General features: G+C 38.5%; 1 protein-coding gene across 40 annotated transcripts in view; it reads right to left on the reverse strand.

Annotated features, from left to right (window-relative positions):
* DOCK9 (dedicator of cytokinesis 9) overlaps window positions 1-14636 on the reverse strand; it is a 299896-nt gene that overhangs the window by 111569 nt on the left and 173691 nt on the right. For all 40 annotated transcript variants that reach the window (XM_009192144.4, XM_003914024.5, XM_003914026.5 and 37 more), the window contains exons 8-13: window positions 13619-13793; window positions 12619-12686; window positions 3035-3109; window positions 1388-1528; window positions 699-902; window positions 192-314 (exon numbers count right to left, since the gene is read on the reverse strand). In XM_009192144.4, the coding sequence (XP_009190408.3) occupies window positions 192-314; window positions 699-902; window positions 1388-1528; window positions 3035-3109; window positions 12619-12686; window positions 13619-13793 (786 nt within the window). The remainder of the gene's footprint in view (window positions 1-191; window positions 315-698; window positions 903-1387; window positions 1529-3034; window positions 3110-12618; window positions 12687-13618; window positions 13794-14636) is intronic.

Below are 14636 nucleotides of genomic sequence, written 5' to 3' on the forward strand. Positions count from 1 at the left end.
TATTTACACATAGGACTACATTTCTTTCACAATAACGACATAAAGTTCAGAGTAAATACATGTAGCATATTCTACGTCTTTTAGAGTGTAAATATGGCTTATGTTGTATTTCATTAAGCATTTATAGTTTCACATAAGTGCCTCTGTTCAGATTGCTTTTTACTACCACAAAGTTTAAAAGCCATTCATACCTTAGAAGAGTCTGAACTTTTCATATATGGCTCAGCGCAATGTGTGATGCTCCCCTGAAGGACTTTTTCAATTCTGGCCACAAGAAATATATCTGGATGAGGACAAGTGACTGAAAATATTCCCTAGGAGACAAAGAATTTTCTTCAGTCAGCAGAATTCACAGCTGCGTTAAACAAATCCCATGAACATTAAACAGCAAAGAACAGTGAAACAGGACAACTAGTAAAAAGCACCCAGTGCCAAACTAGTTAGCTGACAAACAGTTCATCATCTGCTCAAAAAGTCTATTTGGTGAGGGAGGTAACTAGAACGTTTAGAAAGAAAAAATGAAATTAAAAGCCACTTATTTCTCAGCTTGTTTTTACTGTCTAATAATAAATACTATTAATTAAGAGTCTAATGACCCCACTTCTGCGTTACAAGGTCTAATTTGAGCATTTTTGGTGCATTTACATAGCATGCAAGGTGAGTCTGAGTAGTAGGAATGCTGGGCTCATATTCCCCACCTGCTTCGGATACTGCATGGCAGCTTCATGAAGGATGCCCTTGAGGACAGATGGGCTCTGCCCGCTGCCATTCATCAGCGCCGGGGACGTGGTGGCCAGCATTTGCCTCACTGAGAAATGGTTCAGGTCTACGTGGAAATCGGCAGAAATCTTTCGGTTGTATTTTATGTCAAACAGGGATAGAGTAACAAAGAAAGGTTCAACCTGAACAAAACAAAACAATCCAATGATCACTATGACTCAAACAGGGACAAAAGAATGTTGCTATCAAAAGAGAAATGACAAGACCTATTTAGGACTGTTGCCATAAATTACTACTAAAGATAAACAGTCTCATCCTTTAGAATACAGATAATTAGGTTATAAAACATTTTAGGAAACAAACAAAACAATTATTTTAGCTTTATGTGTTTTGCTACATAATGTCCGCTCCATAGAAAACACAGTTGCATTCCCCGAAGCATCTAAGATGAACTCTGTCTCCTAGAAAGCTGAGCACACACCTACCACCCTCATCTTTCAACACGAACATCCTGTCCTTGCAGGTTAAACAACCTCCATATCCTGATCCAAACACTGCACCTCTCTGATACCAGGGACTAGGATTTCTTATCCAAGCTGCACTGTAAAGGCACATTTGAAACTTCTGCCTCTATTTTTTTATCTTTATTTTTAAAAAGAAAAATTACATTTGTAGTGGGTCCTTCTTCATTTTCGGCAACGCAGCATTGCAAATTGAAAGATAAATCATTGCACTTGACAAGGATCCTTTTTCCAAACTTCTCTTCAAATGGCTTAACTTCTGGCTCAGCTGATGAGAAATCAAGCTTCTTTAAAAGAAAATGTAAACATATAAATAAGTTATGCTCTTATTTTTAAAAATCATCATAAATGCATCCAAAGAAAACAGAATAAAATATGGAAAAGCTATATACACTTATTTACTCACAATAGTATTGCTATTATATAATCAGTTTCTATGGTTTAGAGTAGTTACACACATAGTTGATAATAATGGTCAAAGACATGGACGGGGTATTGTGGCTCACGCCTGTAATCCCAGCATTTTGGGAGGCCGAGGCTGGTGGATCACAAGGTCAGGAGATCAAGACCATCCTGTCTTAACACAGTGAGACCCCGTCTCTACTAAAAATATAAAAAAATTAGCCAGGTGTGGTAGCGGGCACCTGTGGTCCCAGCTACTTGGGAGGCCGAGGCAGGAGAATGGCGTGAACCTGGGAGGCGGAGCTTGCAGTGAGCCAAGATTGAGCCACTGCACTCCAGCCGGGGTGACAGAGCAAGACTCCGTCTCAAAAAAAAAAAAAAAAAAAAAAAAAAGACATGATGGTATGCCTACTCAATGGGTGAACTGAAAAAATACAGAGCTTGAAAATTATGATTATGAACAACATAACCAATGTCCATCCAGTATCCAACCAAGTGTGTCCATCAACAGATGTATAAGGATACATAAAATGTAGTATATACATACAATGGAATATTTGCCACAGAAAGGAAGGAAATTCTGACACATGCTGCAACATGGATTGACCTTGAAAACATTAAGTTTAAGAAGCCAGAAACAAAGGACAAATACTATATGATTCCGTATTTATGAGGTTCCTAAAATAGGCAAGTTCACAGAGTAGAACAGAGGTTACCAGGGGATGGGGGAAGAAGGAAAGGAAGGTTATTATTTGGTACAAAGTTTCTGTGCGGGAAAATGAAGAAGTTCTGGAAAAGGATGGTGTTAATGGTTGTACAATAATGAGAATGTATTTAATGCCACTGAACTGTACACTTAAAAATGGTTAAAATGGTAAATTTTATATTATGTATATTTTTACCATGATAAACAAAAACTTCTTAAAAGCAGATAAAAATTATAGACATATAAACACACATACATATGATTATGAGGTCTGTGAGGAAACAGAGAAGTACTTATCATTGAAGTTAAATGGAAAAGGTTTGTATTTGAGCCTGAGCCTGGGCTACTCGGGAATTATTATTGACTCCCAGGCACCTGCAGTGATACCTGTTATTTTCTGATGGCTATTTTAACAGGTAAATTAGATGTTCTTTGTGAACTTGAGAATGTCTTTCAATAAATCTCTCCCAATTTTCAAACATCTATTAAATATCAAATATTCACAATAGTAATGCTATGGTGATGAGATTATACATTTTTATTTTTCCTCTTTTCCCCAAATTTTCTATAGTTATTTTGCTTGCTGTTCCAAAATAAACAAAGCAAACAAATAAACAAATAAGCCCATCGATGATCTTCTCTCCCACACTTGGTTTTAAATATTAAACATTTAGATAGTCCTTACCTGGGCATCTGGGTCCAGATAAAAAAGTTTGACTCTGCTTTCACTTTTCAGTTTGATTTCTGCTTCTCTGGCACTCTGATAACAAGATAAATAAAAATTACATTTAACAAAATCCTTTCCTTGCAAAGGTGCCCAAATACAGTTAAAAGCTGCCTAGTCCTGAAGGCTGAGGCTGCTGGGAAGCTCTGCCTCGCGCTGGAGAAGCCGCTGTGTGTGCCAGGGAGTGTGCAACACACAAAGTAAGCACCAGGAGGAAAAAGAAGTGACGATGAGATTCCTGCCCTTCTGAAGCTCACAATCAGTGGTAGAGCCAAAGTCAACACAAAGAAAGCAAAAGAGAATAATTAAGCATCTGTGTGTCAGGAAAGTCTTCATAAAGTAATGGAATATGGGATAGACTTGGAATGAAGGGGCGGAATCGAGCTGAACATTCCTGGCTGAATGAAAAGGATGCACAGACACTGAAGATGGAAATGAGCCCAGATGCTAGGAAGGATTTAACAGAGTCCAGTCTATGACTGGGTGCAAGAAGGGGAAGAGGAAGGAAAATATTTTGAATGATGAGATAGAGAAAATGATGGCTGATCTTGCAGGACAAGATGCTGATTAATTCAATAAATATTCATTAAGCACCTCTTATGAGCCAGGCCCTAGAGACATGTGAAATGTGAATGAAGGAAGTCCCTAGCCCCAAGGAACACCAGGTGGGGAGACAGCATATCAACAGGTAATAAGAGGACACAAGAAAGTTTAAGGTAACAGTGGAAATCAACTTGGACTGGGGGGTGGTAGTCAGAAACCACCTCCCAAGGGAAGGCCCATCTGGAGGGACAAGAACACTTGGCCAGGAAAGGAGAAAAGCACATTCTAGAAGAAGGCACAGCAGGTGCAAAGGGACAAGTCACACCTGAGCAATCACCAAGTCACTCATCATAACCAAAAGGCAGGGCATGATTTAAAAAAAAAAAAAAAGTTAACAGAAATGAGTCTGGGATTTGCCTGCTAAGGATTGGGGACTTCCCCCTTGTTTAGCATATCATCAAGAAATAACCATAAAAATGGGCAACCAGCAGCCCTCAGGGCTGCTTTGCCAATGGCATAGCCATTCTTTATTCCTTTACTTTCTTAATAAACTTGCTTTCACTTAAAAAAAAAAAAGACTGGGGATTTCATTCAGAATCTAAAATATCCCGCAACATTTTAGGTAGGAGAATAAAACGAGCTCCACATTTCAGAAGCATCAATTCGGTAGAGCTGAGGCAACGGGTTAAAAAGGGTAAGACCCAGAGGCCCACAATGTCTTTCTTGGGTTATCACACCAGTCTCCCCATCTCACAGCAGGGCCGATTAACAAATCCCACATTTCTAGCTTGGGCAGCCTGATGAATGGTGAATCCATAAACAAGACAGAAAACTCAGGAAAAACAAATCTGCCAAAAAGATGGTAATATCCTTATCATCTTTGTGTAGAGATGCCTGGGTAGAGATGCCTGTGGAATTTCCAACTGGAAACATCCAATAGACAGCTAGAGGGATGAAACTTGAGCACAAGGCCGAGAGGAAGGCTGGAGTTCCAGACTTGGGAGTGGACAAGATGTCCTGAGGAAGAGGGTGGAAGTGGGTCTGAAGACAAAATCCTGGGGGCCCAACATTGAAGAGGTGGACAGAAGAGAAGCCACAGAAGAAGACAGATAGATGGTGGCAGAGATGGGGGCTGGAGATGTGGGATTTGGGAAGAGAAAGAGAGAGGCTTTTCAGACATTCACGAGATAGAAGTCATCTCCATCTTTATGATTTTTCATGCCTGGTGCTTCTAAGTCTATATTCTGTTCTTCTTGTCAGTCAGAGCTCTCCATGACTCTCAGTCTCCACAGCTAAGTCTGTGGAGTCGGAATAGAACGCACTCTCTCATCTGCTACTTTCCCCAGAGACATGTGTCACATCTCAGCACTCCGTGGGGCACTCACAGCCACAGCAGAAAAGGTGTCTTGTCTCTTCTGTTGGTGGCAGAGCAAAGTCTATTATTACATTTCCAATCATGGATAATGAGAAAACAAGCATCTGAATCTTCTTAGCCATGCGATTGTTGTATACAAAGGTCTTTAGTAATGATCCAAACTATCATGATCAGCTGTCTATGTTTAAATAAAATGGGCACCAGAATACTAGGAAACTGGGTTCTGGTTCTAGTTCAGTTAAGCAGCTGTGCAAGCTACGCAGCCTCTCTGGGTTCCATTTTAATTTCTGTGTAAACATGTTAAACAAGATGATGGCTCAAGTCTCTTGCCACACCAAGTTTATCTTGATGCTATCAGTGGGAGCCTGAAGGCTATGGAGGTGAAGGGGCATTACTGCAATCTTCTGTTTATGCTTCCAGGGCAAAACACTTGCCTGTGGTGGAGGCAGGTGCTCTCCATATGGGAGATGGGACCACTTCATTTTAGTCTATCCTGCCTGTCACCTTTCCTAATTTTTTACACCAAAAGAGCAAGAACATGTGCAAGTGGAATCTCCTTAACTGAACCCAAAGAATTTGCTTTACATTGTATACTGCCTGTGGTGTTTCCTAACAAAACCGTCAGTACTAGGTGCTGCAAGCCACCACCAACAGTTATCTATTCTACTTCTGAATCGTCCGCTTGAGCCCTTCAACAAAGGCAAATACTGTGTTATGTTCTCAGACGCGAGAGCAGAGGAGTGGGTTCTTAATGTAGATGCAATTCCTGATGCCTTTCTGAAAGATGCTTGTTGTCTCGAGTTGACTGTGCTAGAAGATAAGAAATGAATAAAGCAAGAAAAACTGCTAATGAGCTCCATATAATTAAAGAACAAATAAGAATGCAGACATAATAAAAGAAAAACAATTAACTACTAGCCAAAATAGACACAAAGCATTCTGATTTTGTCACTAACACCCAACAGATATATTCGTTACCACAGATATCATTTATTGGAAAAGAAGGGACAGCTTTAGATGTAAAAATAACTTAAAGGTTTGTAATCTACTTAATATATATCAATTGCTCTGCTATGAGATACATAAAAAGCAAATTTGGCTTCTTAAAGTTCTTCCTATCCCTCCTAAGGTCTAGGACGATGCACTAAACAGGAAGGATGCCCAACAGTGGCTGAAGGAATTACCAAATACAATCTAAGAGGTAGAAAAATGTGGTTCAGGGAGAGCAGGACTTTGCCCCAGAGTCAGGAAACAGTATCTGGAAGAATAGTAATGATAAGAGCTACTACTGATAACAGCCAATAACTACCTGCCAGATATACCCTAAGTGCCCATTTTAATTTTATACAACCTTAGGAGGCAGGTACTATTATTACCCCTGCTCATTAAAAGAGAAGACACTAAGGCATGAGTGTTAGGTACTTCGCCCAAAGACCTACATCATGAAATAGAGGCCTGGCTTCTAACTCAGTTTGCCTGGCTTCAGAGTCTATTACACTACACAAGAAAGAAGAAAAAAAGGTAAAGAATGTGAACAGGCGAGTCAGGAAGAAAAAACACAAGTGGCAAATAAATGTATGAAAATATGAAAAATATCACTAATAACCAGCAAAATGTAAATGAAAGCACAGTAAAATACCATTTTATACTCATCTGGTGAAGATGCAGAGAAACAGAAATGTGAATTGTTACAGCTTTTTGGGACAGTAACTTGGCAATGTTTAAAGCATTAAAAACACAATAAACTTTGACTTAAACTGAAAAAACCCTAAACGTTCATTAATAGGGAGATGGCTGAATGAAGTATACAGTAGCAACAGTGGAAATATCATGCAGCTTGCTGATATGCATGTAAGAGGGAACCAGATCTTCTACTGGTCCAGAGGGACATCTATGAAATATTTTTAAGTGATTCAGTAAATTTCAGAATAATGTATATATTGTGAACATATTTTTATAAAAAAACTTAAAAACCTTACATATGTTTCTCTATATTTCTATGAGCAATCAGTTTGGTGAAAGGGGAATTGCAACTGGTTATTAACGTCAGTGTTCTCAGGAATGTGGGAATGGAGGATGAAGGGAAAAGGTGAACTTTTCTTTAAACAACTTTGGGTATTTTTACTTACTGTGACAAGCATACTTATTTTTAATTAAAATTTTAGTAAAGATAATAAAATAAATACTTGTAATATGTACTCTCACAATCTAAGAGTGGACAAAATACAGCTATAACAAATATCATCCCAAAGACTGCAGTTGAGCACTTCTCAGAATGATGGAAACGAGCTCTGCTTTTAAAATAAACTATGGTCAGTCTATATTGTGATGGTAGGAAGAGCCAACTGGCTTTTCCCCAGACACCCTGTTGCCACTTTCCTGCCCAAAGCCCACTGACTACTCTGGGTTTCATGGAGAAGAGAATGAGAGGAAAATGGAAACAGAGAAAGCACAATGGCAGAGCTGTTCTCTGTAGAAACTGGTGTCTGCTGAGAAGATAAGGAAGAGAATGATTCATCTAAACCAAGGGCGATACCCCCACCCCACCCCATCCTGTAAACCCTACATTCAAGCACTAATGACACACCCTGACAAGGTTTTCTTCTTTGTCTTAAGAAGTAGTTATGGACCAAACATTCAAGAGTTTCCAGAAAGTCTGCTGTAGGCTTAGGCATATTGTGTGTCTTAAATTTATTTGCGAGTAGATAAAACAATTTAGAGACAAAGACTACAGTCAACAGCATCTTATTCTGAGGATGAATTACCAGAAACATTGTATTGACTGTTGGGTCATTTAAGCAGAATGGGTTGGAACAGGAGGACTTTGCAAAACTTTTTGAGGCCAAAATACATACTCTTTAATTTAAAGAGTTATCATGATCTATTTCCACTACTTCCAAGACACCTAACTTCTCAGGACCATCAGCTCATCCTCTTCACAAAGGAGGCCTAGAAATGCAAAGCCAGCTGACCCCACAGACACAAGCCTAGCCAGCTAGTTTGTATCATAGTGCAATGATATTGTTTTCTGGATTGGAATCTAGGGAAGAAAGCACTTATTACAGACTTGGTTTAAAAATTCAGAAAAAGTGTCTGTGAAAGCGCTGGGTTCTGACAAGTTCTGCTGAGCATGGCCCTTGATCCTCACTCCATCTCTATGAGACTAGAAAGTCTGAGACATCATACTTTCCCCTGCACGCAACTGTGGAAGATTTACCTGGAACAATAAGTTCATTTGCTTAAAACAAAGTTGAAAGGTAAAAGGGTGTGAGTAATTCTGGATTCAGATGAAATTCTACTTCTCTTTCAGAAACAAATGGGGAAACCAAAGTAAAAGTTGGATGCTATTCTTTGAGTACAAAAATAAAAGCTCACAAACAGAAAAGCTGTGGAAGAAAACATAAGGTGGGTTTTCTTCACACTATCTTAAGGAGGTGACATGTATGTTCTGATGTCACCTAAGATATAAATGTAACCCAAGAAATAAATTATTAAATAACTAGTAACGAAGTTTATAACCTGATTATGTTACTCCTTGACTTTCTAGGGAAGAAATCAATTAACTAACTTGAATTATGGTTTGTGTATCTAACTAAAATATTTAGAAGACTGAGACTATACACTGTTATATTTATAATAAAAAACTGTTTGGCTCCATAGTAGACAATAGGAGGAAAAGAACCAGTTTTAGGGTAAATACAGTGTGTTCTCTAATAAGAAAACAATAAAGATGTTCAGTACTAAATGTACAAACATAAGTTCCAAGATTATACAAAATATTCTGAAAACCTAGGTTTACATCACTCATACTGTAAGTAATGAGCCCTTCCATAATATTCCAGAATGAGACAACAGTTATTTTTGCACTGAAACAACTTCCTGTCGGTCATATCCTGTTTGGCTATGTCTTAGTCACAGTGGAAAACAAAAGCCGGGGCAACAGGATGAAGGAGGTTAGAGGAGCTGATTAGACAAGGAACCTGCCATTAAATTACACCTTCAGCCACCTTCTGCCTACCCCCATTGTTCTAGGCCTTTCTCTGCAATCTGACTGAATTGTGGCCCAGCCTCCCAGCCTGACCCTTTCTTGCACCTTCCTTCCCTGATACTGACCTCTTTACCTCTTCATCCCCTGAGTAAACACCTTACACAGTTCTTGCTCTCTCCACCCCTCCCCCTGTACACTTCAGCCTCTGATTCTGTAACCATGGAATCCATTCCTCCTAAAAATGGGATGACCAACAGTTACCAGATCAACTTCTTTGCCTTCTCAACCAGTGCAAATAATCCAGACACCCTGAAGGGGGATGATAAACAGCCAAAACTGCATTCTTGCTCAGGGCTGGGGACAGGAAACACAGGTCTCCCCTTAGTGCCTGGGCTGCTCACACTGACACCACTGAGCTGGGTTTTAAAAGGCAAAGTCCACAGATATCCACGTGCTGAGTGAATAACTCATCTCCATTTTCTTCATTCTTTTCCTCTTCAAAAAATTACTTTCCACCTTTTCTACCTTTTTCTGCCTTCCTATATAAAATTATTTTTAAAACACCTCAAAGCGAGGGGGAAAGAAAAAAACAGTAAAGTCCCAAACAAGGATGCATTTTTTAAGGTTTTGACCATGATTCCTAGTGAGAAATGTTTTAAATCCCCAACACAAAGATAAATGTTTGAGGTGATGGCTATCCCGATTATCCTGGTTTGACCATCACACATTGTATACAGATATCAAAATATCACACGAACCCCCAAAATAGGTACGTTATATACCAATGAAAGGAAATAAATATACATAATAGCACACTAAGAAAAACAAATACCTTTTATATCACTATGCAAGACACACACACAATATATATATAAATAGTACACAGCCTTTAATATGATACTATTTTATATAAAAAATGTTATTATTAAGGGCAGATATTATTTTATATAAAAAATAATGTTATTATTAAGGGCAGTATACTTTCATATTCTCCATTCAATTCTAAATTCTATCACATTAAAAAAAAAAACAACTTTTTTTTTTGTTTTTTTGGAGACACAGTCTTGCTCTGTCACCCAGACTAGAGTGCAGTGGCATGATCTCAGCTCACTGCAACCCCTGCCTCTCGCGTTCAAGTGACTCTCCTACCTCAGCCTCCCAAGTAGCTGGTATTACAGGCACCGCGCCTGGCTAATTTTTGTATTTTTAGTAGAGACAGGGTTTCCCCATGTTGGCCAGGCTGGTCTTGAACTCCTAACCTCAAATGATCCACTCACCTCAGCCTCCCAAAATGCTGGGATTACAGGCATGAGCCACTACGCCCGACCTAAAAAAACTTTTTAAAGTGAGTCACATAATGTTTAGCTAAAGAAGCCTGACACAAAGCGTACATGTATGAGTCCATTCACAGAAAGGTCTAGAAAAGTCAACACTAATCTACAGTGATGGAGGTCAAAATAATGAGGGTCTCAGGTCCAAGCTAGCCTGAGGGCTGCTTACATGAGTGTACAAATGTGAACTCCAGTGAGCTCTACAATTCATGCTTGAGCATTCTGCTATTATAAATTACACCTCAATAAAAAGAATAAAAACTAGACAGAAACAAAAAGAAGCAGGGGTTGAAATCAAACTGATTTCGCCAGCTAAAATGGCTTAAGCTAACTTGTAACCCATGGTTTAAAAACAGTTCCAAATATTTTAAATGAAAAAATATATATAATTATACTTATAAAAATATAAGTATATGTACATATATGTACACATTTATATTAAATATATGCATATATTAAAAAATCTCCCTAGGTCTTGGGATCAAACAATACTGAATTATATTGGCTGGGTAGTAAGAGAAGGAGGGGACAGTTCCTGTATATCCTCATTGGAAAAAGTATAGATTTTTTATTAATCAACATTAAGCTCAAATAACATGAATCTTCTCCTAGGTATCCATTCTGTTCACCCAATAAGTGCAGAAGGTTACTTTCTGAATTCTAGATGGCATCACATATATTACCTGCTGCAACAAACTAAAACCCAAATGGGCACAAATATTTTGTTTTGAGAAATTATGAACTCCCAAACATCCAGAAACAAAAAAGCAAATCTCAATGCAAAATATGATACGCAGACATTCATAACACAAAAACACAAACACACAAGCCAAAACTCTTCCCGGACTAGGAGGTGGTTACAATGGTGGCACTAAAATTAGCTTTAATAGGCAGGTGCTAAAAAGATACTGTGGTAACAGTCAAGTCCTTAAAAAAAACAATGTTCTAAAGTCCTAGCCAGGGAGGGAGATTTTACACTTGAGAACAGCCATGTTGTCTTAAAATAAAGGTCAATGCTGAATGCCAGTCTATTTATAATCCTATATAGATAAACCATGTTTCTATTATAGTGTTTAAGATGTGGGTGTGGAGGGTCACCATTTCACTCTAGTATCAAAAAAAAAAAAGAACAGAAGGGCAGTAACAGAGTAAGAGTGCAAAGGGCTAGAGAAGACAAAGATATTTCTCTCATTTAAGAAAGAATCATTCAGATACACACAAGGACACAAGTACAAGGACAGTCATTGTAGCTTTGTTTATAATAGAAAAAATGAAAATAATAGAACCGCTAAAATTAAAAGTTATATAGTACAAATAAAAGGGGTAAATTTAAAAATTTTTTAAAGTGCAGAACAATATAGTATGTTAGCATTTATAAAACATTTTTAAACATACTGATATGTTTAAATTATAACATTATATCAGTATCTATCATGATATAACACAGTATATATCATTATGATAGATTTATTTGTAAAGATATAAAATGATATAATGATATGTTTAAATTATAACATTATATCAGTATCTATCATAATGATATAACACAGTATATATCATTATGATAGATTTATTTGTAAAGATATAAAAATGAAAGTAAAACTTTTAATAGTGCTTGTTTCTGATTGGGGTTGTGGGAAAAGAAGAGAATGGGAATAAGGACAGTGTTTAAAAAGAACTTCAACTATAACTGATGTTTTATATCTTTTAAGAATGTGGAAGCTAAAAAGGCAACATCATCATAGATACTTAATCTGGGAAGTAGCAGTATGGTTGGTTTGCTTTTCTTTGTGCTTTTCAGTAACTCTTAAATTTCTCAAAATTGTAGGATACAGGAATAGCTTATTTTTTTCCCATTGAGAGTGACCGAGAAACAATTTCCGTAACTCAGGCAACCCCTGGGTTTTGCGGCAAGATTACCAGGTCCTTCCTCTTTAGAACTGTGTCTATTAACCTGAGTAAGGGAGAGCACATGTATCAACATAGAAAGTACGATGCTATTATGAGAACACCTGCCTGCATATTTCGGTTATTTCTTCAGTACCTGTGATGCAGTGTTAAGCATTATCAGGGGAAAAAAAACACTTAAAATAATAATAAAAGAATACTTTGCAGGGTACTTTTTGGAAGACAGATCTGAAATCATACTGCATGAGTACATGTCACCTTGTAATCAGGTCAGAAAAACAGAGAGGTAATCGCAATGTAATTGTTATGATTTCAACAGGTTCCATTCTGGACAAACCAGTGAAATGAGAAATACTTCAATAGCATTCAATGAAGAGCAGAAGATGTAAGATGATGTTACCTTGGCAAGTTCCGGCAGGTAGCTATCTAAACTGGAACCAGAACCTTCCAATTTGCTTTGTTCATCATCTAAAATGGCAAAACAGATTATTGGAGTTACTTGTATTCATAGCATTTCATTCGAAACAGGAGGAGGAAGGCCATTTCTCTTAGGTGCCTTCAAATGAACACAGTGGTTCCCCACTCTGGATGCTCCCAGGAAACACTTGGGGTGCTTTGAAAAAATACTGATGCACAGGTCCAGTGGTGAGAGTCAAAACATTGAGTAGCTGGTAAAGCATGGACACTGTCCAATTAGACCTGACACTAGCTATGAACAACAGCCCACATGGACACATCCATGAGACCCCCTAAAAGTCAGACCTGCCCAGGCTCCACCCCAGGCCAACTAAATCAGAATCTCTTGTGGGATCAGGTAAATGGTATTTTTAAAAAGCTCCCAGGTACTTCTAAGGGGAAGCCAGGGTTGGGAACCACATAAGGGTTGAAGTAAAACATGAACTGTCAAGAACATAGCCAGTTTTTTCTCACCAATTTAATCTGAGGCCCCCATGCATTCTAATTATTACTAATATTTTATAATACAGTAAAAATTATATGCCAGATACTTGAGATTCATTTTCTTATTTACTCTCCCATCTTCCCAGCAATTTTCATGTTTATTCCCATTTTACAGGTGAGTCAACTGAGGCTCAGAAAACATAAGTTGCTTACCCAAGGCTACACAGCTGAAATACAGTATTTATGGGACTCAAACCCAGGTCTTCCTTTCTGCCTCCAAAGCTTTGGTTCTTCCCATTACATGATTTCCACATACAAAATGTCAGGGAAGTAGGTTATAATGTGGCAAAACCTTTGCGGACAGGCTATTTGTAAAGAGCTCCTATCTGTCCCACTTCTCATGTACTTGTGCAACACAAGTCTCCTTCCTATACCCACCTGGCAAAAATAAAGACACCCACAGAGTGTGTATGTGCCCAGGTGAAGCCAAGCCTGCCTACCTTCATGAGAGTCACCATTTCGCTTTTCTTGCATCGCGGCTTCAAAGTTGAGCTGGAGGATCTTATTTAGAATTGTGATCCATTCTTCCATTTCTACTTCGCTGTCTGCTGCCAAGAGATAACTACTTTTGTCCTGCATTTTGAGCTCAAAAGCAAAACGCCTGACTTTGTTGTTCTGAAATGAAAAAAGGATAAAGAGACATACTTTAAGAATTAGAACTGCTTTAAAATAATTTCTCTCTCTTATTTGTTGGTGAGTGTTATCTCATTGGCATTGAGAACCAAGCTATTTTAAACTGCAAGCCCCCTCCTCATGAAATCCCATCAGTGCCCACCTTCCCTGTTTCACTTCCTGCAAGCTTTATTTTTCCATCTGACTCATTACCTGCTGTACATACTCATTTGATTCATTGTGTGCCCCTGCAGTGGAATGAAAGCTCCTCAAAGCCCCCATTTTGTTCAGTGCTACACATCCTTAGTCTCTATGGACTCTACAGTGACTTGCACATAGTGGGTGCTTGAAAAATATTTGTTGAATAAAGGAAATTTCATGTAAAATTTTCATATTTCTTCAGCTCCTTTTTTTTTTTTTTTTTTTTTTTTTTTGAGACGGAGTCTTGCTCTGTCGCCCAGGCTGGAGTGCAGTGGCGCGATCTCGGCTCACTGCAAGCTCCGCCGCCTGGGTTCATGCCATTCTCCTGCCTCAGCCTCCCTAGAAGCTGGGACTACAGGCGCCCGCCACCACGCCCGACTAATTTTTTTGTATTTTTAGTACAGACGGGGTTTCACCGTGTTCGCCAGGATGGTCTTGACCTCCTGACCTCGTGATCCGCCTGCCTCGGCCTCCCAAAGTGCTGGGATTACAGGCATGAGCCACCGCGCCGGCCCAGCTCCTATTTTTTTTTAATGAAGTAGTATATGGTATTATATTTTTAAAAGCCAACCATTATCTATTATGTTTGGCTTACTTATCTGGAACTTTCCCATCCTTTATGAATCCCAAAAAGTATTTGGACTC

This window comes from Papio anubis, chromosome 15 (genome assembly GCF_008728515.1).
Source record: "Papio anubis isolate 15944 chromosome 15, Panubis1.0, whole genome shotgun sequence".
Classification (NCBI taxonomy): domain Eukaryota; kingdom Metazoa; phylum Chordata; class Mammalia; order Primates; family Cercopithecidae; genus Papio; species Papio anubis.